The sequence below is a fragment of the Carassius gibelio genome, chromosome A2, assembly GCF_023724105.1.
Source record: "Carassius gibelio isolate Cgi1373 ecotype wild population from Czech Republic chromosome A2, carGib1.2-hapl.c, whole genome shotgun sequence".
Lineage (NCBI taxonomy): Eukaryota > Metazoa > Chordata > Actinopteri > Cypriniformes > Cyprinidae > Carassius > Carassius gibelio.
In genome coordinates, this window is record NC_068372.1 from 15912524 (window position 1) to 15934449 (window position 21926).

A 21926-nucleotide genomic window follows, 5' to 3' on the forward strand; every position below is an offset into this window, starting at 1 on the left:
AGGTTTAGGCCATAAACTTCAACAAAGTTGGGAAAAGAGTGGGTATAGGTGGAATATGGTGCATGGAATTTGATAGTCAGCATATTTACCTTTCCACAAGTTGAAAAACAGGTGTCCTTCGGTCCCGAAACAATACCTCTGATGTAGACCGTGAACTATGACCTCCAAAGACGCTCTTAAGAGATTGACTTCTTCTCAAGGTAAAGCTTATCTTAGAAGAGAAAACACATAGAGACTATATATATACAGTACAGACCAAAAGTTTGGAAACATTACTATTTTTAATGTTTTTGAAAGAAGTTTCTTCTGCTCATCAAGACTGCATTTATTTGATCAAAAATACAGAAAAAAAACAATAATATTGTGAAATATTATTACAACTTAAAATAATTGTTTTTAAATTTATTATACTTTAAATTATCACTTATTTATATGATGCAAAGCTGAATTTTTTTGGATCATTATCACATGATCCTTTAGAAATCATTTTAATATGATGATTCATTATCAAAGTTGGAAACAGTTCTGCTGCTTAATATTTTTTCAGAACATGTGATACTTTTTTAGGATACTTTGATGAATAAAAAGTAAAAAAAAAAAAGTTTATATATTGTATGTATTTTGTAATAACAATATACACTACTGGTCAGTAATTTTGGGTCAGTATTTTTTTTTCTTTCTTTTAAAAAATAAATAAAATCAATACTTTTAGTCAGAAAGGATGTGTTAAAAGTATAGATATAGATATAGTATAGATAAAAAGTGATAATAAAGAAATTATATTATTAGAATATATATGTTACAGATCACTCGGGAAGCTGAGGAGTAACAGATGAAGATGTTTTATTAATGAGACACAAGCAGAGGAGCAGGTAGTGAGGAGTGACATGGAGGTTGGATCCATGCAGGTAAGGTGGTGACTTCTTGGAGGGATGGTGAACCACACACACGCACACTTCGGGAACTGGGTCTTTCGGAGAGAATCTCTGGAGAGACTAGAAGAGGAGTTAGTCCTTAAGCATACAGGAATGATGAAAAACTACACAGCTACTGCAGTTCATTTAGTATGACTAAAGGTTCATCAGCATAAATTTGAGTAATGCACGAGCTTAAGGATGACTTTAACTACCCCCCCCCCCAAAAAAAAAAACATACTGACAAAATATAACATCAGTTCATCTTTAGTTAGAGAGTTATCTTAAGCGATCAGTCATGCGCTACTTCTGTTACGTTGAGCAGTGTGAACTAGAGCATCACTCACTAGACACTCCTGTCACACAGGACAAAGTCCCTCATTTACAGCCTATGGTGATCTGTCAACTGTTAGTCTAGACAAAGCTTTCTCCCTTCATGCATCGCTTCGAAAATCTTTCTGATTTCCTCACGAAATTCTCTTGCTCACTGCCATATGCTAGTGAACAGGGAACCCATGTTTAATGTCGTTATTCACCACTAGATGGCGATCTCGTTCCCACACATTTGTAATTAACGTTATGAATCATAGGTAATGAATTCATTATACATTTGTTTAAATATAATAATCTCTAACATGTAAGTTTATCAAAATTATTACTTGTGTTGCTTAACAGAAATGATTTCTTATAAAAACGTTTTGATAAATAAACAGTATGTGTTTATGACTGAAATAAATACAATAAAAAAAGATTAATACAATTCTGCAGTTACACGGAGATTAAATCTGCTGTGCTTTTAGCATGAAGCAAAAACTGGGTGATTTTTATTTTACTATTTTATAATTGTTCTTTTTGTGTATGTTCACAAATGACTTTTTTTGCTCTTTCTAATGCGTAACTTTCATAATGAAATTTTGCCTCTTTTTTTTTTTTTTTCCCACGAACTCCTATTTTGCTTTTTCGTTATTTTATTTACATGTAGAATGAACATCCCCAATTATCATTCAGCCCTATTTGGGCTTCATATGGTCGCTGTTCCCATGGTGACGTCAAAGCATAAAAGGATAACTATGTTTATACGTCACATTTATATAGTGAATGTTGTGGGGAAAGATAATAATGAAAGTTAATGGTGCTGTGTACTTAGTCGTCTCACTTTATGTTGCTTTTATGATTCACCATTGCAACACAAAGATTATTAATGACTAAAGCCAGGATGAAGCACTTCTGTTTCATAAGGATGTTTTTTTTGTGTGTGTGTTTTTTTTTTATGTATGCCTGTCATTACATTTTTCCAGTATTTGAAAAAGGTAAACTTTCTTTAATTTCTCCTGTTGGTCTTGGGTTACACATTATCTACTCTTTCTTTGTCTACAACCTAGTGTTCCTGTGGCTCAAGTGGTATCGCATAGAGTTAGCAGCACAAGGTTGTGGGTTCAATTCCCAGGGAACACGTTAGGTCAAAATTGTTAGCCTGAATGCATTGTAAGTCGCTTTGAATAAAAGCGTCTGTCAAATGCATACGTTACAATACAACTCAACAAGGACTTCTGTGAATTGATCTTATGAATAAGGTGCAGGATCTGAAACGTTACAGCAGACTTTTCGTAGATACCTATACTTTGAAACATGTTAAATCCAGGAGAATCCCCAGCAGCACAATGTGAATTACTGAAGTGTGTGTGTGAGGACAGATTCAACTTTTAATTTTCCACAATAGTTAATGCAAATGACCATTAACACAACATATTTTACGACTTGACTTTTGACAACTTTTGTTAGTTGCTCTGAAGCGTGCATTGACATAACATACTGTAAATGCCTGGTTTAGAAAACAATGATAGTTGATGATAGTTTTAGAAACATAAGAATGTTTAAAACTGCTTTCCATACCCTTATCATAACTTGTAGAGCTGCAGATTGAGTAGGGCACACCTGGTGCACTGAATTGCCATGGAAACACAAGCAAACCCGCAAACAAAGAGTCTTGAAGAGTTCAGCCTGTCTATTCAGATGGCTAGACAAACACCACTAGAATATAACCATAGCTGTTGCTGTTCAAATGCCCAAACACAAAGGCGCTGCCATTAGATTTGCATCTTAAATTTGCATTTCGCATTAAAACCTGCATCTAGATCCCACCTGTATTTATCAGTCATTTGATTAGAGGGCTTTAACTCTCCATCACCTCAAGTCATCATCAAATGAAAGCTATGGAAATGTGCAACTCAATTTGCTGAATTGATGTTATGAAGTCCCAAAGTAATACTTTTGGACTCCATACTTCTTAAAGACTCCTAACATGTAAACAGAGATCAGTGGAGCAGATGCGACTTAATTGGACTGAATTCAGTGAAGGGTGAGAAATTAGGCCAGAGCTTTTTGTGCCGACAGCTTTGTAAAGTTTGTCAGAATCTCCTTGTATGTAGGCCACATCTTGACAGAAAGTGGGCCACAAGTGCTAGTGGCAGCAACCTGAGAGCGAGATGGGAAATGTAGGTTAACTCTTACACAACAGCCGATTGTCTCAGGGAAGGGGTGATAGAATGAATGCATATAGAATGAGTTTCACTTGTGTACTGAAAAAAACACAATTGACACAGTTGGAATATAGTGGAGAGAAATAATGGTCACAAATATATACAAAAATATACAAATGTATGAATCAATATATAAAAAGAAAATTATTGTAAAATTATATAACACTGATGTTTTTTAGTTTTTATGGACAACACTGGTTATTATTTGAAAAGAATACATATAATTACATCAAACTAGTTAATGCTCAATAATATGAAATTTTTAATGTTTTTTTTTTGGGGGGGGTGATAATGTACTGACTATTATCAACTGACTATTATCACAATATAAATGGCATGTTATTGATGTTAAATATCTGCTTATTAGCTAAAAAAACTATTATATAATAAACATACAGCAAGCGTACATCACAAATTATACCATGTATTACTGAGTACAATTTATTTTGAGATAATAACCAGCTGACTGTACATTATCCAGCTTATTACATGGCTACTCGCCCAATAAATAAATACACTGACATGAAATATTGATTTGAGTTGTTATTACATTTTATTATTTTATAATCTAACCAGCAAATTATCTTAAAGCTTCTGCAAATAAATAGTTCAATAATGTAAAAAAGAATTGGCCTGGCTACAAGAAGAACACTGCAAATATATTACAGTAATAATAAAGTTGCGGTTATTTTTTTTACTACAGTTGCTAAATGAGGTGCACCAGCTGTGTTTGTGTAAAACGAAAGTTAGTCCACGGCGTGATATGACAAACATGATAACTCTGGTTTCATGAGCATGCCATGGACGATGGTGATTATTAGGCAATATCAGACCACTGGATGGTGCAATTGACCAATCAGAATAGAGTACTCCAGAGAGCTATATTACACAGATGAATATAAATATGAAATACCAATTGCTCTGAATGAATATCTCACTGGATGAAGAAATCATCAAATTCTGTTTTTGTCCAGTGCATTATTCCCCGATGTACAGTTTGTGAGCTGATAACATATCCCCTCCTCTCCATTATGCCACATTCACTCTGCATACTACAGAGTTGATGGTACATGCTTTGAATTGATTTGCTTATGTTGTGCAATGTCTGTGGTATGCACTAAAATAAGGTGTGCAGAAACACAATTTAGCCTACATCACATTCTCCACTTGTGGTCACTCTCTCCGTGGATCTTCCGGTGATTCACAGAAGAGTTAATAATAATCACAATTTATTTCATGCGAAACACTCAACCCTTTAGCAGATGGATGTGTTATGTTTGAAAGCTCATTCCCCAGCGTACTGTTGACATGTTTTAACCTGCTTTTGAAGCATCTGTGGTTCTTTTGTATGCCTTTCTTACCACCAGCTGACGGGTAATATGTGCCCTGTGGTTTCATTTCCAAACAGATGGGAAATCATTGAGGTGATACAGTCAGTGTTATGTGTGTGCGAGAAGGAGAGAGAAAGACAGAGTGAGAGGGAGGCACAAAGATGTTACCATCTGCCTGTGAATGCCCAAGTAGTGTCCTGTGATGGATGTTTCAGTGTCATTGCCACGGAGAGGTTCTTCGGTATCCAGGGAGTGTTTTTGTCTAGTGATTGGCTGAGTGGCTCATGGTTTTCTCCTCTGGCTTTTGTCTGACCTCTATCACTGTCTTTTCTTCCTCAGCATAAGCTTGAATAGACCTAATTAGAGAAAATGGAGAAGATCCATTAATCCATTTGTAGGAAGCATCAGGCTAACGTCAGAGAGACAGGGCTAGTTGTCACTAAAGATATATTTCAGTATATATATATATATATATATATATTTTTTTTTTTTTTAAGAACCGCAAGTCCAATTATTTATTAGTATTGTCCACAGATCAGGACATAGTGTCATTTATATTGTAAATATGATAAATGATTGCATAATTAGTTCTCTAAGACAGTGGTTCGATGTGTTGTATCTTATGGTGTGCCTTTTTTGCTGTTTTATGAGTTTTATGATGACTTCTGTAATAGTTCTCCTGTTGAAATTCTGTTGAAAAAAAAAAGATTATTGACAGCTTTCATCATGGAAATGTGCCCCGCTATTGGGCAATGTTTATTCAACAAACTGTATTTTTTCGAGAGCAATAATGTTGAATATTATCTTTGTAGTCAAGACATTAAGATTTATTTTCAAAGTTGTAAATAAATCAAACAAATACTTATAACTAAGTTTTGCAAGAATATACTTTTTAGTTGTTCTACTTCAAATGTTCATGTTTATACAATGTGTTACCTGCTGTTTCTTTTTGTAATTACAGTAAAGCCTATTTGTGAAATGTACTAATTTCTGATTGAAACCTGTTTCTAAAAACTACACCAATTTTCAGTACAGATAGAAACTGACTGTTTCCCTTATTGTCTGAGAAGATCGTATGGCTTTTGGAAACCATTAACCTTTAATGGCATTATATGCACGTCATATGCTTTTCACAATGGTTGGTTCCCAAAACAATTAGGCCATGCCCAATTGCTCACAGTATTTTATCAGAAAGACATTTTATCAAAACATAACAAAACACTGACTTCCTCATTTTAAAGTGTTCACTGGGAGAATTAATGAACTTATAATGATTGATTGATTTTTGCTTTTCCCTTTGTGGCCCTTTGGGAGCGATAGATGTGCATCACACAAACCAAACAAAGGACATCCAGTACATCCTCGTGCGGTGGGCAGCTGAATGAACCGTCGCCAGCCTCTCCACTCAATGCAACTTTCCGTCATTGACAAGTTTGTTTTGCAAGTTCCGTCGTGACTGACTGTTCTTTGCCCGTCACTGTGTCCGTGTGCACGCGCTGAGTGAGCGTCATGACTGCTGTTTTGGTCCTCATATTACTGTTTACGTCAGGCAGAGTGGGGGGAGTTTTCCACTGACGAACACACACAACTCAACCACAGCTGATCCCACTGTACTGTACGTGCAAAGAGAGCTAAGAAAAAGGACGTCGGTGCTATCTGGATAACTTTTCAAGCATCGTATGGTCGTCTCTTCCCCCCATGGTACACGGAGACACAATCACTGGGTGAGTATTTGTTTTTCTTCTAGATGTTTTTCGATTTCTCGCAGCGCGTGAAACACATTTTTTTTTTTTTACATAAAACGCTCCCAAATGCGAACTCAATAGGACAGTTAGTATGCTTAGCGGTTGAATCACGGATTGTTACCGTGGGTCTCACAGTTTGTTGTTATCGCGTTTTGATGTGGTCATTTACGACCCTGAATAACTAAGCATGACCGCGAGAAAGTCCGCTACGGAAGTTCAGCAGCTGCAGAATTAAAGTGCTCGTGCGCAAAGAGAGAGAGAGAGATAGATAAATAAATATAAAGTTATATATAATGTGCATTTATTAACGCATGTTCTGCTTAGACGTTAAAGTTTCTATTAATTCAGAACACTAGCCTAATCATCCTTAAAATAAAACGGAACTGTTTTGTACTTTTATTAGAAATGAAATAAAATATAGATATTTGAAGATTTGTAATGTTTGAAAAACATAGATATTTGAAGGATAATGACTGGAAAGTGGAAAGTAGATGCACCTGTCGATCCTCATCTTAAGAGAAAGATGCTTACCTAAGGCCAAGGCAAGTAAGAGTGGTTTTGACTTTTTTTTTTAAATATAATTAGGATGAATTAAGATAAAATTATGACACTTTATCTTAATAATCTGTTCCTTTCATAAGTAAGTGATAAACAGTATTAAGTAAATCTTAAATTGGTATTGAATGACACTGTATAGCAAAAACAGCACCAGTGAAATATGATCAGAAACTGTCCCACTTTACTTGTATTCACCCTATTTTATGACATGCTGATTTAAATCTTCACTTTGCTGCACTGAAAAGGTGAGAAAAAGTCTAGGCTAGATGATTTTGTCTTGCTGTACACCAGTGATAACCTATTTTTCCACCTGACATCTGTCTGCTTTCCCCTTTCACAGTCTGCAAACTCCACCTCCTCCTTCTATGGAGACATTCTAACATTCGCATGCTCATTTGCATAGTTGTAGTCTGGCCAGTTGTCACTGCCAAGTCCAAGAAATGATCAGCTCTGTTTGGCTTTCAGTGAAAACTTTTGTTTGTTTGTTATTGTATGTTAGGCCTATATGTCCTTGTACTCAGCTGCCCACTTGTCTTACACATTCACTACACTATAAACACTCCCACATCACATACTGTACACAAAGGATGCAATGAATAATTGAATGGACTTGAAGTCTGGTGTCTGCACACTTTTAAGAGATCACTATCACGTTGTCACAGCTAGAGGAAGCTGTAAATCACATGTGTCACCGCATCGGTTGATTCTGCATTTCTGTTGACGCACGATTCACATGCTACGAACACTACTACAATTATGTGCAACACAAAGTGTCCTTTATCTCATGCAGCTATAACCGTTTACATAGTTGACTTTGTGGCATCTGGGATTACAGTGCAGGTGTTTACATAACACTGTCCAAAGAAAACCAGACCTGTGTGAAAAGAGGTGTGAGAGAGAGTTAAGGTTGTCCAGGATACAGACAGTGTGCACAGGGGCACAAAGTGTTCTTGGCATATGAGCCATTTGTGTGGATTGGGCTTGACTGGATGCACTTGGAACAAGAACCAGGTGATCTGTGATGCAGATTGCTCCTGCAGTGTGAGGTAGTGTTGTTCTGTCATCTGAGGTACACAGAGTTCTCTGTGTGTGTGTGTGTGTGTGTGTGTGTGTACGCGCTAGCGTGTGATTTCTTTCCAGTGCACACCCACTCAAGCAGAAAAACTTCTGTATGTGCGTTTTGTGTTACGGTTTCCTCTTTTGTTTTGTTTTTTATACTTAGCGTGTACTTATAGGTGCTTTTATAAGCTTTGAAATGGAGCTTGGCAGTTGCTTTCGTATGTTTGGGGGATTCTGCAATAAAAACAAGTATCAGGTTACAAAATTTGTCTTGCAGTTTAGCCCGTTTGGGATGTTAAGCTGTATGTCTTAGCATTTTGTTCCTGAAGAACTCCAAACATCTGAGGAATGTTAATGACTCCAGAGGGAGAGAGAAGGAGCCATTGATTCTCTCCAGACTAATCATTGCTTGCATAATGCACACTTTTGTGTTTGCATACACTTTGCATGATGTGATTAATAACAATGATCATTTGCCTGAGAAAGCTGTGCTTGTGATGTTGTAGTAGTTCAAGTCAAGTTTTGTCGTACTGGGAAACCTGCTGAACAGGCTTTCGCTCAGAGTGAAGATGTGAATCTTTGGTACCAGCCTGAACAAGAGAGAGGTGTCCAGTTGCTGTTTACTGAACCTCCCCAAATGAATTTTTTCAAACTTGGTACAGAGCCAAAAATGCATGATCTATTTTATGACCTATTCTTTCATTAAAAAAACTATTAAATGCCATTTATATATAAATGACTCACATGTTGTATTTGGAGCATGTTTTTAACTTCTGAATTAAATAAAATTTTGATTAGGGCAAAAACTGTCGTGTTGATATAACTCTTCTGATATCTTTTAAAGAAAAAAAGCTTTTATTACAAGAGTTCTATTTTTAATCTTATATAATAATTTGGTATAATTGTTTATTATTGAAAAATATATTTTGCTAACAAAATTTGAAAACATTCTGTCTGCCAAATCATGTCATGTGCAGTCATAAATTATATTTATTAATGATATTAATTAATCAGTACATTTTGATTATACTTATATTCTACACAAAAAATATAGAAATATATTTTTAAGTGACTAAAGTTTTGAAAACTTTTATTGAAAATAATAAATGCCCTTTTTTTAAAAAACTTTTATTTGAAATAAAATTACAAATTGGAAACTGAATTTGTTCAGAGATCTGTAAACTGAAAAAGTATTTAAAATGTACCATATGTAACACCTTGTTGTTATTAAATATATTGCTATTCTTTTAGAATCATTATATATATATTTTTTTTCTTATCGTCATCATGAACATTTTTCATTGACCCTTTTGCTGTACTTTTCAATTGATTGATACATCTAATCTTATGCTTTAATTTCTCCTATATAATTTGACAGATCGCCATGGCTACATCTCAGCGTGGGGGTTTAAAGAGGAAATATTGTTTCCCAGATGAGGATGCCATTTACTCTTCCTCATCCCCCTCATCACACTCAGAATGGGACACTGATGAAGAGAACCCCCAAAGTGATAGTGTGAACTTTGGGCCTGCTGGTTCTTTCTCTTCAAGCCATCACATGTCAAGTAAGTAACTGTATAGTAACTGTAGTAAAGCATGGGAAAGCATAGTAACTGTGAATTTTTCAAATCATGCAAAGCAACAGTTGTCACCTCCAGTGTTTTTAAACACTTATAAGGAGGTGTCTTGTTATCTAACCTCAGTGTTATTGTGCAGAGCACTAGATAAGAAGAGAAACGGACCACTGTAACATTGTTTATCACAAGATGTTGTGCACAGTCGTCCTGAGTCATTTTAAACCCACAAAAACACCAATGTAAGCACAAGCACCGTCCTGACTGGGACATAGCATATCTGGTGTGTAAGTGTTTTCCTTTGGTAGTACTATGAGATTATATTTTCTGTCTATATGCCTGGACATGCCTGGACCACTGTGTGTTTTTCAGTGTTGATGCACTGTGAAATCTGCCTGTGAAGTACTGCAAATACTGCTACTACTGTACTACCTCAGCTCATTATCCTCATTCAGCGAGTGAAAATGCAAAAAAGCAAACACATACATTCTAATGGCAATAGATGTTTCTAAACTTTGCATTCAAAGTTCGTTTATTTTTTTCCCTTTTAGTACTGCATGTGAAAAATGTCCAAACCACTAATGTAATTTCCTTAATGTCTCATTAGGGCTCTCTAGTGTTTAGTTTAGGGTACTTGCTATCAGATCTGACTCGGCTGCCCTCTAGTGGAAACTACAACAGTGACAATCACTAGAGAAGAATTACTGCACATTTATATTTATGCATTTAGCAGATGTTTTTATCCAGAGCGTCTTACAAAGAGGAACAAAAGCAATTTGTCACAAAGCTTAATATACAGTGCCAGGTTCTAGAGTGTGACTTTGTGCAGTGGTAGGGTGAACGGGTGCGGGAAAGTGCTGAAAATGTGAGATTTGTAATGATTTGCTATGTCTGTAAAAATTTACAAATGCAGTATTACAACAAAAACGATCAAATAAAAATCCATATGCACAGCTTTCACGTTCAAGTAAATTTATCTGTGTCCCGCACGTGTCCCACATTGTCATGAAAATCACATCTGTTGTCCTGCGACAGAGTAATAACTATGTAGTCACAGTAAAAACCTTACTGCAGTCAAAACCAGTGTCAAAATCTTCCATATTTTTTTTTTTTTACTTTTAGTGTCATCCATCCTTAAGAAGAAAAAAGATACTCAATCCAAAGGCAGTGTTCGGTTTGGCCTGGTTACAGTGTTCCTCTTCCAGCGCTGTCAAGGTTTCAGCAGTGTGCCCAGTCATGGTGGCTGCACACTGGGCATGGTTAGACGGCACGCTGCCCGCCAGCAGTTCACCCTGGAGGAGCACGCGGAGGAGCAGCTGCGCTTGCGAATGGAGAGGCTCCGTGAGCAACAGCAAGAGGAGAGGCTGGAGGCAATGAGACAGAAGGTGAGTTGGTTATTTTCCAGTATTAAGAAATTATTTTCTTTTCAGCTTGTTTTTTTTACAGTGTCTTCTTTTTTTTATAGCTGATTATCAGTGGGACTCTCACGGTGACTGAAGCAGCCAGGCTGACAGCGAACGACGTCCCAGATGAGGATGCCGATCTCAGTAGCACAGAGCTGAAAGACTTGGGATCCCCCCGTCTCTACTCTTCCAAACAGAGACGTGAATTATTGAGAGCAGCAGGGGTGGTGCGAATCGACCGGGAGGAGAAGAGGCAGCTGAAGGATCTGCGGCGGTGGAGGGAAGACTGTGGATGCAACTGCCAGGGCTTCTGTGAGCCGGAGACCTGTGCCTGCAGCCAGGCTGGCATCCAGTGCCAAGTAATAAGCAATAAATGAACTGTTTTTCTCTCTCTCGTGCGCTCTGTCTCTCATTCTCTCTCTCTCTCTCTCTATATATATATATATATATTTATATATAAAATACAATATATATTTATTGATGATGGTTCAGTTGTCATATTGATCTTTGACAGTTGTCATATTGATCTTTGTCATATTATCGCTCAAAAGATTTTGCACTGCCTAGGAGATTTTCATTGGAATTTTTAACTCACCAATGCTGCATTTTTTGATAAAAAATAAAGTAAAAACTATCATATTTTGAAATATTAATACAGTTTAAAATATATTTATATTTTTTAATGTCACATGATGCTTCAGATATCATTGTAATATGCCGATTTTGTGCTCAAGGAAACATTTCCTATAATTATCAGTGTTGGAAACTGTGTTGTGTTGTGCTGCTTAATATTTTCGTGGAAACCATGATACATTTTTTTCAGGATTCTTTGATTAATCGTTTAATGAAAAAGCAGCATTTGAAACATAAATCTTTTCTAACATTAGAAATGACTTTACTACCACTTTTGACCCATTTAATACATCCTTGCTGAATAAAAGTATTTATTTCTTTAAAAAATCTATTTTAAATTTGAGAAACATTTGTGTTTATAATGAAATCTCAGACTTTTTGGAGACACTTGTGAGATTACTAAAGTCATTTTCTTGTTTTCATTTTCAAGTCTCAGTTTACTCTCCTTCTAATCTCATTTAGATTATTTTTCTTTCCTATGGACAGCAACCATTGTTAATTATGAGAAATGAAGTAGTCGTGCAGCCATACTGATTTTTTTGGTAAACATTATCTGTCAACAGATGGATCGCTCCAACTTTCCTTGTGGATGTTCGAAGGAATGTTGTGGGAATCCCGCAGGCCGAATTGAGTTCATCCCCAGTCGTGTACAGAGCCACTACATCCACACACACATGAAGCTGGAGCTGGAAAAGAGGCTGCACGATGACAACAGACCAACTGCCACTGAGCAACAATCAGTGGAGAGGAACAGAGCCATTACATTTCCTGCAGAAAACGACTCTCCCTCATTTGTCCTGAGCTCAGAGCTCTGCAGGCAGAGGGACAACAGCTGGAGCAGTGACGTGACTGACACCTCCTGCTCTTCTTCTCTGAGTCTGGACTCTGAGACGGATGGAGGACCTTCCTCAAGGCGACCCACACTGGACATGGACAGCAGAGGACACACTCACATACTCAGTTTTTCCAATTCTGATGGAGAAGGATGTCCATACATTAAAGAGTATGATCTGTCCACAGAAGCTTCTGGTGGCACATCCTCAAAGGAAAGCAACTCCAGTACATCTCAAGTGGAGTATCTGGATGAAAATGGTAATCAGGCCACCAGGGAATGTGTAGATGATCCATTTGATATCCCTAATACTCCATCTGCATCTCCAGATCACAGTATGAACTGTTACATGGACCTCAGTCTGTCCTCAGGCTCTGACCTGGTCTTTTTTGACACTTTTCATGAGTACGGTCTAAGCCGCAATCATTTGAAAGTGTGCAGTCATCTGGACTACATGTCACCGCTCCAGTTCCCCTGCTGTCCCAGTCCCACTCTAACTGAGGACTCAGGAGTCAGTCTTCTGGAGTCGCTTGTAGGAATTTCTTAATGGGGATCAGAGCGACTCTGATTTTTACTGATGTTTTAAAGACAAATGAGCATTGTTCATTCGCAGTAGTACAGTATCATTAAATCTCATTTACTATGAGAAAAATGGTAAATAACTTTGAAATTTAAGGATATTCCTTAAAATTATATTCAATGATATTAATGTAGTCTGTAACCGTTCATGATCACAGTGTAAATACAGTTAAAAACCACTCAGTGAAAATATGTGAAAAGAATCATGATGAGTAATATCTCAACTTTTTTGCCAAAAGTCTTGTACAGTGTTGTAAGATTGTACAGTGGTTTCAAGTAAGATTTTATATTTATACTTTGTAAACTAAAGGCTTCATTACATTTTATAAGGTACCAAACTTATGCTATTGGAGTAAATAAAGTTTTACTCTTAAATGTTTATTTATAAAAGCCTATTCATATTTATTTCTCAGTTGTGTTTTGCTTTAATGGTGATGTATGAGCCAATATAAATGTCAAAATGCCATTTTCATATTTCATGATCATCTTTTCAAGGGCCAGCATGTCTTTCATTTAAAAGGAAATGTTTTTCATTTAAGGAATGACTTGTATTATATGAAGAAATTCAGGCTACATTTGCTTTGTGAATATTTAATTCATCAGTGGTATACCTGCTTTGTACTTCAGTGAATGTTTTTGGACATTTCAAAATGTGTCAAATCGTTTGTTTGTTTTTTGGAATAACTCGTCTTAATAAATTGATTTCACAAAACCAGTGAGAAATACTGATTTTAATGGAAGACAGGGAGACTTGAAAAATCCAAGTATTCTTAACCTTTTGTTTTTTATGTAGCTATATAAATATTGTTTATTCAATTGAAAACTAATTTGAAGTTTGATTAATCTCCACACATACTCATAAAATTAAGTTTAGGTTTTTTTACTGTTGTTCTTTACCTGGAAGTCTCAGGAAACAACAGATGTAGCCACAAGATGTCTGAAAAATTATCAATAAAATACAACAACGATTTCTTTTAATACAAAGCTGAACAAATTGTTGAACAAAGATAAAATAGAAATGTATGCAACTATTTGTGAGTACAAATAATTCATATTTTGTTGTTTAGTTTTTGTTGTTAACAAGTCATTAACAACAACAACACAACATTAATAATACAATACAAATAATAAAATTATTTAGGATATGTGAATACAATATAAATGTAACATTTTATCATACTATACATTTTGTATTGTTATTATTCAATTTAGCAGATACAGCTTATATTTGCATTATTGCTTAGTTTTGAGAATGTTTTCGCTGACAAATATTAAAAAGAAACAGTACCGAGAGAGAAAAGTCCTTAGATCGATCGCATCTTTGCTCGATTGCTCTCCCCTCTCTAGATGGACAACATGGCCACGATGTTTTGAGTAATCTCTCTCAGGGTCGTTTGTTTCAGAAAGCTAAACGTAACACTGCAAAACATCGAAACCCTCAAGAGTAATGGGTTTAACACAGAGCAGTGGTGCACCTGAGGGAGGAACAGAAGGATATCATGTCCATGGGGTAAATAGCTTCAATTTTGCTGACGTTATTGTTGACATCGAGCAGCTTTGCATGCTAGCTATGCTTTGATGAAGTTCTCATGTCCGCATTGCTTTAGGCTTGGACAGATATGCACTGATGGATAACTGAGTGTGTGCATTCATGTTTAGATTTATCTACGGCACAAACATCTGTGGAAGCCTTTCAGTGTTTAAAAATGATGCTTGGAAAGTGGCATCTGTCAGAAAATAGTATTTAACAGGTTTTGTTGGGCTGTAACTCGGATAGCTCCGAAAACACCTTATTATTTATTTTAACATTTATGATTTCTTACATTATGTTACATAGTCCTCAATGTGAAAAAGTGTTTTGGAACACTGTCAGGAATCCGATAGCTCCTGGATTTAGGAATAACGTTATTAGGCTAAGCGAAGCCGCCACGTCACTGAATAAACTCATAGCCTGCATCCCTGTGTTGCTTACTATCCATCATGAATTCTGTTTTATTGGTAATTTTCACTACTTTTATGGCAGATAGGGTGGATAGTATGTATATTGGGACACATGGCATATTGTCAGATATCCATTACGTCAGATTACGTACCATTCGATAGATGTTACAATTTCCAGAATACACATCAGTGTGCACAACATAAATGCATTTGAAATTCCTTAACTGAATGGAGTTTGTGCTCTGCAGTGATGAGTTCATATTGCTTTACAGATTCAAGATGACTCACCGGCAGAGAAAGCTGGGTTGGAACCGTTTTTTGATTTCATCATATCCATTGGTCATAACCGTCTTGTAAGTTTGTAAAACCTTATTGGTTGTTTCTTGTAATCTTGAACATTTAATCCAAATATTTAAGTCAAGTTTCACACAGGTAATAAACAGAAAATGATTCCATTGAGTTCATAATCAGTGACAGTGGTGTAATAGTTGTCAGCTTGATTAGATTTATATGCACAACAATGTTCTAATTAATATTTTAATGTTTTCTTGTTCTGATTAAATTGTAAAAATTGTAATATGTCCTACAAGTAATGCTGTTTCTGTGTACTGAAGATGTTTTAATGTAATCTCCATCATTAGCTGTATATAATCTACACTGTGTACAATTTAACACATCAATCCGGTAGTGTTTGTGTTGTAGCTAAAAACATGCAACAAATATTTATCCGTTTTAAATGGTTTTCAGTGGTCTGTGACATTCATATAATTGAATATTGGATTGTGGTCATATTATGTTTATCCATAAATAATGTAAACATATTAAAACCAATTGCAATAACCTGAACCCATTATTACACTTGCTAGAAACCTGTGTAAAATAGCATTTTAAATGTTTTGGGGGTAATGTAAGTCACTTATTCAGAATATATACTTCTATATCTCCTGTATTTAAGAGAAGATGAAAGTGCATGTCTTAGTTGAGATTGTGGTTTACATGTAACATGACTGACACCATGTAAATACAGTCACTGTTTCGCTATATGCTATCTGAAACAGAACCAGGAGAATGAAATGCTCAAGGACCTCCTCAAGGCTAATGTGGAGAAACCGGTGAAGATGGAAGTGTATAGCACAAAGACCATGAGGATGCGAGAATTGGAAGTGGTTCCCAGCAACATGTGGGGTGGTCAAGGACTTCTGGGAGCCAGTGTCCGCTTCTGCAGCTTTCAAGGAGCCAATGAAAACGTTTGGCATGTTCTCGTAAGTGATCCTTGCATTTTTCTTTTTTTTTTTTTAGGTACTTCTTCGTCTTTGACAGTTCTCTTTATTTTCTTTGTGTAATTATTTTACTCTGTTTGGTTTTAGGATGTGGAGCCAAATTCACCCGCAGCATTGGCCGGACTCCAGGAGCACTCAGATTTCATTGTTGGAGCTGACCAGGTTCTCCAAGATGTAAGACGTGAATTAAGTCCATAAATGAAGCTTGCTTGTTATTTCTGGAAAAACAAAATATGTGCATGCAAGTTATTCACAATCAAGCAATGGTTTGATTTCCCAACAGTCAGAGGATTTCTTCTCCCTTATTGAAGCCCATGAGGGGAAACCTCTGAAGCTGCTGGTCTACAATACAGAGACCGATAACTGCAGGGAGGTGGTTGTCACACCAAATGGTGCCTGGGGGGGAGAAGGCAGGTAATATCCCAGTTTCAGAAGATATAAATGTAATGAAGTCCTGAATCAGCCATTATTATGAGGAAACAACTCACATTACTGCCTCCTCCAGAGCTTTTGGGGATTGCATTATAATGTTTTTGTCTTTGCAGTCTTGGCTGTGGCATTGGATATGGCTACCTGCACCGAATCCCAGCACGACCTGACAGCCCAAAATCTGAAAAAGTCAGTCCAAAAGCTTCTCCTGTGGCAGGAACGCCAGAGCAAGAGCTTCCTACAAATGGATTCACAGAGGTAGTTTTACACGAGACTGTAGTGTGGTCACATTACTTATGGATAGTTTACCCAGAATTCTATTGTGATTTACTTACCTGTATATCTTTTTTCTATTGTGCAAAACAAAACAAAATATTTTTAAAAAGGGTTTTGGTCCATACAGTGAAAGTACATGGGGTCTGAAAGAAAACAGAAGGAAGTAGGGCTTGCAAGATTAGGGAGAAAAACACATTTACTTCTGAAAAACTGATTTGCTGTGCTTGTTTTTAGGGGAGAACAATTCGTCCCAAATTTTATGATTATACAGTGCTTAACAAATTTATTAGATCACCACCACCCAATGTAAGATTTGTGTCACAGCTAAACAGTCTTAACTAACAGTATTGGCGATTACCAAAATCATTTTTTATGTTTCTGTAATAGTTAATAAACCAGTATTTGTAAGCTCCTTAATAACAGTAGTGTTTATAATGCTAAAATATAATTATTGCTGTTAGCCACTAGTTTTATTTACTATTAAATAAAATGTACTAGTTTAATGTACTAGTTTTTCTAATTTGCTATTTTAAAAGAAACCTTACATTAGGTGGTGGTGGTCGAATAAATTTATTAAGCACTGTATATCAATATGGCTAAATAATAATATTGCTAAATAAAAACAGAAAAAGTACCAAAAGACTAAATAACAAATATTACTTTTGTAATATTTCATTGTAAAATAAAAAATCAAGTATTTAAGAAAAATAATATAATTTTTTTTATCTTATATTGTAACATTAATATTACAGTGCTAATATTTATGGAACTAATTTTGCATTTATTATATTTATATATATATTTATATATATATACGGAAGTTCTAAGCGGCCATGCATTATAATTTTTTTTCCTTTTTGTTTTCTCATTATAAGGACTTAATTTTCTCGTTATCTTGACATAACGAAAGTCGTTTTCTCGTTATAACGACTTATTTCTCTCGTTATCTCGACATAACGAAGTTCGTTTTCTCGTTATAACGACTTATTTTTCTTTTTATCTCGACATAACGAAAGTTTGTTTTCTCGTTATAACGACATGACAGTTTTACTGTTGCTATAGTAACAATCTCAACTTTGACAGGCATCTGATGGACAACCATGCAGGCGCTCTTACTGTAGCCTATATTTCAGCAAATTTAGCTTCGCCTAGGTAATAAGGTCTACAATACTGTATATAAATAAAGGCTGATCAATCACTGTTGATTTTTCCAGAGACAGTACAACGAACGTTTTGTTTTTGTAATTAACATGTTTAAATGGCAACACCGCGAAATTAGAGCTGCTTGGATTAAACTCACTTTTCATTTTCCCTTTATTTGAAATAAAATTATATATAATTTGTAATTTGTAGTAGTCATTATATGATGTGGCAGATATCATGTGTGTTACAAGCTTCTGTTTGAAAAGAGCGTCCATGTGTAGGACTACGTGTAGTGTGTGTGTGTGTGTGTAGAAAAAAACGATTACAACATTATAGAACAAAACTGAATTGAATTAGCCTATGGATTTTACATATACATCACATTTCTCATCAATATGGTTAACAATAAAGATTAGTAATAAGGAAAAGAAGCACATCAGCCTACATCGTTAAATCACGTCCTACTGTAGATAAACAGAATACAGTGATGTCAACCTTGGTTTTGATAAGCAGTTATTTTATGACACAGAACGCGTTGGTGAAACTCATGCATCTAGCAGGAACTTAATACACAAAATATTCATATTGATTCAAGCATTTAACATTTATGAATTAATTAAATGTCAGTAATGAAGACTGCACAAATTATAGCGATCACGAGGAAGGTCCGCGTACAGTAAAGTGGATAGTGTACAACACCCCTTCAGTTATATTCAGGTCGAGAAAATGAAGTGCCACCTGCTGGCGCAGTTTTGTAACTTCTTAGAGAAAATTTATTCGTTATAACAAGAAAACGAACTTCGTTATGTCGAGAAAACGAGAAAATGAAGTCGTTATAACGAGAAAACGAACTTCGTTATGTCGAGAAAATGAGAAAATGAAGTCGTTATAACGAGAAAACAAGAAGAAAAAATATTATAATGCATGGCCGCTTAGAACTTCCATATATATATATATACATTTTTTGGGGGGGGGTTCTATTTAGATTAATTGTGCATCCCAAGAAGAAAGAAGTGCAAACAGGTTTAGAATGATGTGAGGGTGTGTAAATGCTCACAGCATGTTCGTCTATACCAGTAAATGTTTTGTGTATGTACATAACTTGTTTTAAAAACATGCTTACAACAGTGTTTCTGAAATGTATATCCTCAGGTGTCCTTAATGGCGTCCAGTCAGTCAATGAGTGGCTTCGATATAGACACCCCACTGCCACCTCCCATTCAGAGAGTCATGGATCCTGGTAAGGCATTGAAAAATGTGGTTCATCTAGAACAAGAAGCATGAAAAGACATTGTAATGTATCAAAACAATGGTTCCTCCAGGTTTCTTGGATCAGTCAGAAGTGGCCATGATGAATTCGGAGGTGTCAGACATAGCAGACCGACTGGACCTATCCACTTCTTCCATTGACATGACAAACACATCCCTAGCTGTCCGAGAGGACATTGACGTATCAGGTGTCGGTGAGTCCTCCTTGCTACATTAAGGTGAACAGAATTCAATCTGTGAGTCAAAGTCTAGTTCGTAAAGTGTGCAAAATGTCTCTCTTTGCAGAGGAGCTTCAAGATATGGGGGTTTCTAGTCGTAACCCTGAGGAACAAAATACAGAGGACTATCCTGCTGTGGATTTCCGTGGATTTCAATCACCTTCAGATTTTTCTCTTCCCCTTTCTCACCCACACGCTCTTCTCCCAAATCTGCCTCTCGATCATAGCTTGCCGACAGACATGGCATATTTGGTCAATTCTTCAATCCCATCTCTCGACTCTTATGTGCCTCCTATAGACATCTCTTCCCTGCTCATTGACCCCGCCGCCCTTCATCTCGAGTCATCTGCCCCACCTGCAGAGTATCCCGTGCAACCCAACGAGTTCTCACCCTTCTCCTCTGAAAGTGATGGTGTCAATCAGGGTGTTTCTGATGAGCCACAGTCTCAAAAGAGCAGCTTGTCTGAGGACAGAGCAGAGGCCGTATCCTCTGACCCGATGTCTTTTGATTCCTATAATGCACGTGTCAAAGATGAAGCTGTTTCTCAGTAGTGACACTACCAAGTACTACCTTGTGTCTTGTTTACGCAGTTGCACAAAAATCATCGAGGGTGTGTTTCTTAATGGATTTGTTACTGTTAGGACCTGGTGTGTTTTTTAAACGGTTGTGTGCAATTTACGTTTTATTTTGCATTTTGGTTAGCATCTAGTAGTGATGATGATGGTAGGCTGTTGGAATGTGTGTAGGCCGTTGTTTTAAATTGTGTAGATATTAATTTAGAAGATAATGTTTTATGTTACTACATTTAAACCTTTTTATTTAGCTTGATTTATTAAAACTGCTTATATTCTTCTACCAGTTTAGCCCCCCCCCCAAAAAAAACCTCAAACCTTTATTTAATTGACAGTTTGTTCTATATTTGTAGTATTTATTTAGCTATGGCACAAACACTCATGGGTTACTGTGTTAAATTAAACCGTGTAGACTATAGAGCTAATGTTAGAATATACTCAAGGATCATTAGAACACTGACAAAATCATTCTGTCTAGAAAAAGCATTTCATGTTTTTGTCTAACTTTGTTGTTACATATAATATTTTAGAACCTGTTAGGGTTTTATTGATTTAGTGTGTTTTGGGAATGTTTAAGCAAAGTACACATTTTTTAATGCTGGACAAGAGTTTTTTTGTATTTGTTTAGTTTTGCGAACTAAAATCTTCCTGGCTAATTCGATTTTTAAAATTATTTTGATGTGACAATTTTTAACAGAAATATTTAATTGAAATGTTTGCAACTTAGTCTTCATTCATAGTGATTTATGTGTACTTTAGGATTAAAAAAGAATGCTATATTTATTATTAAATCAACACTAGAGGAATGTTGCCACAGTAAAATCTGCTTTTCATGTCATTTATTGATCTATGCAAATACAGATATTGTATAAATGCCAATGGATTTTCTGTGGTATTAATATTGAGTATAATCATCATTGCCACATTTTAAGAATAGTTTCATACACAGGACTTTGTTTTTTCTGTTTTGATGATGGGAGGAGCTAAATAGTACAATACCTCTTTGATCTTAAGTCTAAGGTCTTTGTCATTATTATTTGTTAAGTGACTTTATACATGTCTATACAGGCAAATTGATTCCTGATGACATTTCTTTGCATTAACGTGATCATGGTATATCAGAGACAATGTTTTTAAATATGACTTTAAAATTTGATTTAAACAGAAAAGGTCCTACTGTACCCACATATACTGTATTTTTGGGGTTTCTGGAAAAATATCAGATTGAAAAACATTGCAACCATCCAAAGCAATAAAATATACAAAACAGAAATTGTTAGTTGTGATTGTATTTTGTCTTGTAACCTGATGTAGGTAATCATTTACTTACCCTTATGTCTTTCCAAACTTAGTGACTTACCTTCTGCAGCCAAGCTATGATGGCTTTTCCTTTCCACCATATGAACAAAGACTTATCAAAATAACTTATTTTATGTTTTACACAGAAATTACATTAAAAGATTTAAGGGGTGAGTAAATGATAGCCATAAATTCGTGCTTACTGGCCAACTGAGTGAGGTAAGCTATATTAAAGTGGCTTTTAGTTTTCTCACAACAATGGTTGTGTGAAAGGAAACGAAGAGCTCTGAAGAAAACGCACAATAGCAGGTTTTGGATGAACGACTAGCT

At 35.9% G+C, this 21926-nt stretch overlaps 2 protein-coding genes across 2 annotated transcripts; both read left to right on the forward strand.

Moving 5' to 3' along the window:
* Nucleotides 1-6278: 6278 nt before the first annotated feature.
* Nucleotides 6279-13880, forward strand: LOC128028326 (cysteine/serine-rich nuclear protein 3). The gene is made up of 5 exons (XM_052615755.1): nucleotides 6279-6509; nucleotides 9526-9712; nucleotides 10844-11106; nucleotides 11187-11483; nucleotides 12321-13880. The coding sequence occupies exons 1-5, from the start codon at nucleotides 6465-6467 to the stop codon at nucleotides 13134-13136; spliced, it is 1608 nt and encodes a 535-aa protein (XP_052471715.1). The 5' UTR covers nucleotides 6279-6464; the 3' UTR covers nucleotides 13137-13880.
* Nucleotides 13881-14485: 605 nt separating this feature from the next.
* On the forward strand, nucleotides 14486-21570 carry LOC128028342 (Golgi reassembly-stacking protein 1). Its single transcript, XM_052615756.1, has 9 exons — nucleotides 14486-14678; nucleotides 15382-15462; nucleotides 16168-16371; nucleotides 16477-16563; nucleotides 16673-16803; nucleotides 16935-17076; nucleotides 19390-19477; nucleotides 19560-19700; nucleotides 19792-21570. Exons 1-9 carry the CDS (start codon nucleotides 14616-14618, stop codon nucleotides 20274-20276), a joined length of 1422 nt encoding a protein of 473 aa, XP_052471716.1. The 5' UTR covers nucleotides 14486-14615; the 3' UTR covers nucleotides 20277-21570.
* The last annotated feature ends 356 nt before the right edge of the window (nucleotides 21571-21926 follow it).

What these genes read in the sequence shown, in the direction of transcription:
- LOC128028326 (XM_052615755.1), top strand. Translation starts at nt 6,465, where the DNA reads ATGGTCGTCTCTTCCCCCCATGGTACACGGAGACACAATCACTGG. An exon ending in TTCAAGCCATCACATGTCAA is followed by an intron (nt 9,713 to 10,843) that starts GTAAGTAACTGT and finishes TTTTACTTTTAG; the next exon opens with TGTCATCCATCCTTAAGAAG. An exon ending in TGGAGGCAATGAGACAGAAG is followed by an intron (nt 11,107 to 11,186) that starts GTGAGTTGGTTA and finishes TTTTTTTTATAG; the next exon opens with CTGATTATCAGTGGGACTCT.
- LOC128028342 (XM_052615756.1), top strand. Translation starts at nt 14,616, where the DNA reads ATGGGTTTAACACAGAGCAGTGGTGCACCTGAGGGAGGAACAGAAGGA. An exon ending in GCCTGGGGGGGAGAAGGCAG is followed by an intron (nt 16,804 to 16,934) that starts GTAATATCCCAG and finishes TTGTCTTTGCAG; the next exon opens with TCTTGGCTGTGGCATTGGAT. An exon ending in CATTGACGTATCAGGTGTCG is followed by an intron (nt 19,701 to 19,791) that starts GTGAGTCCTCCT and finishes CTCTCTTTGCAG; the next exon opens with AGGAGCTTCAAGATATGGGG.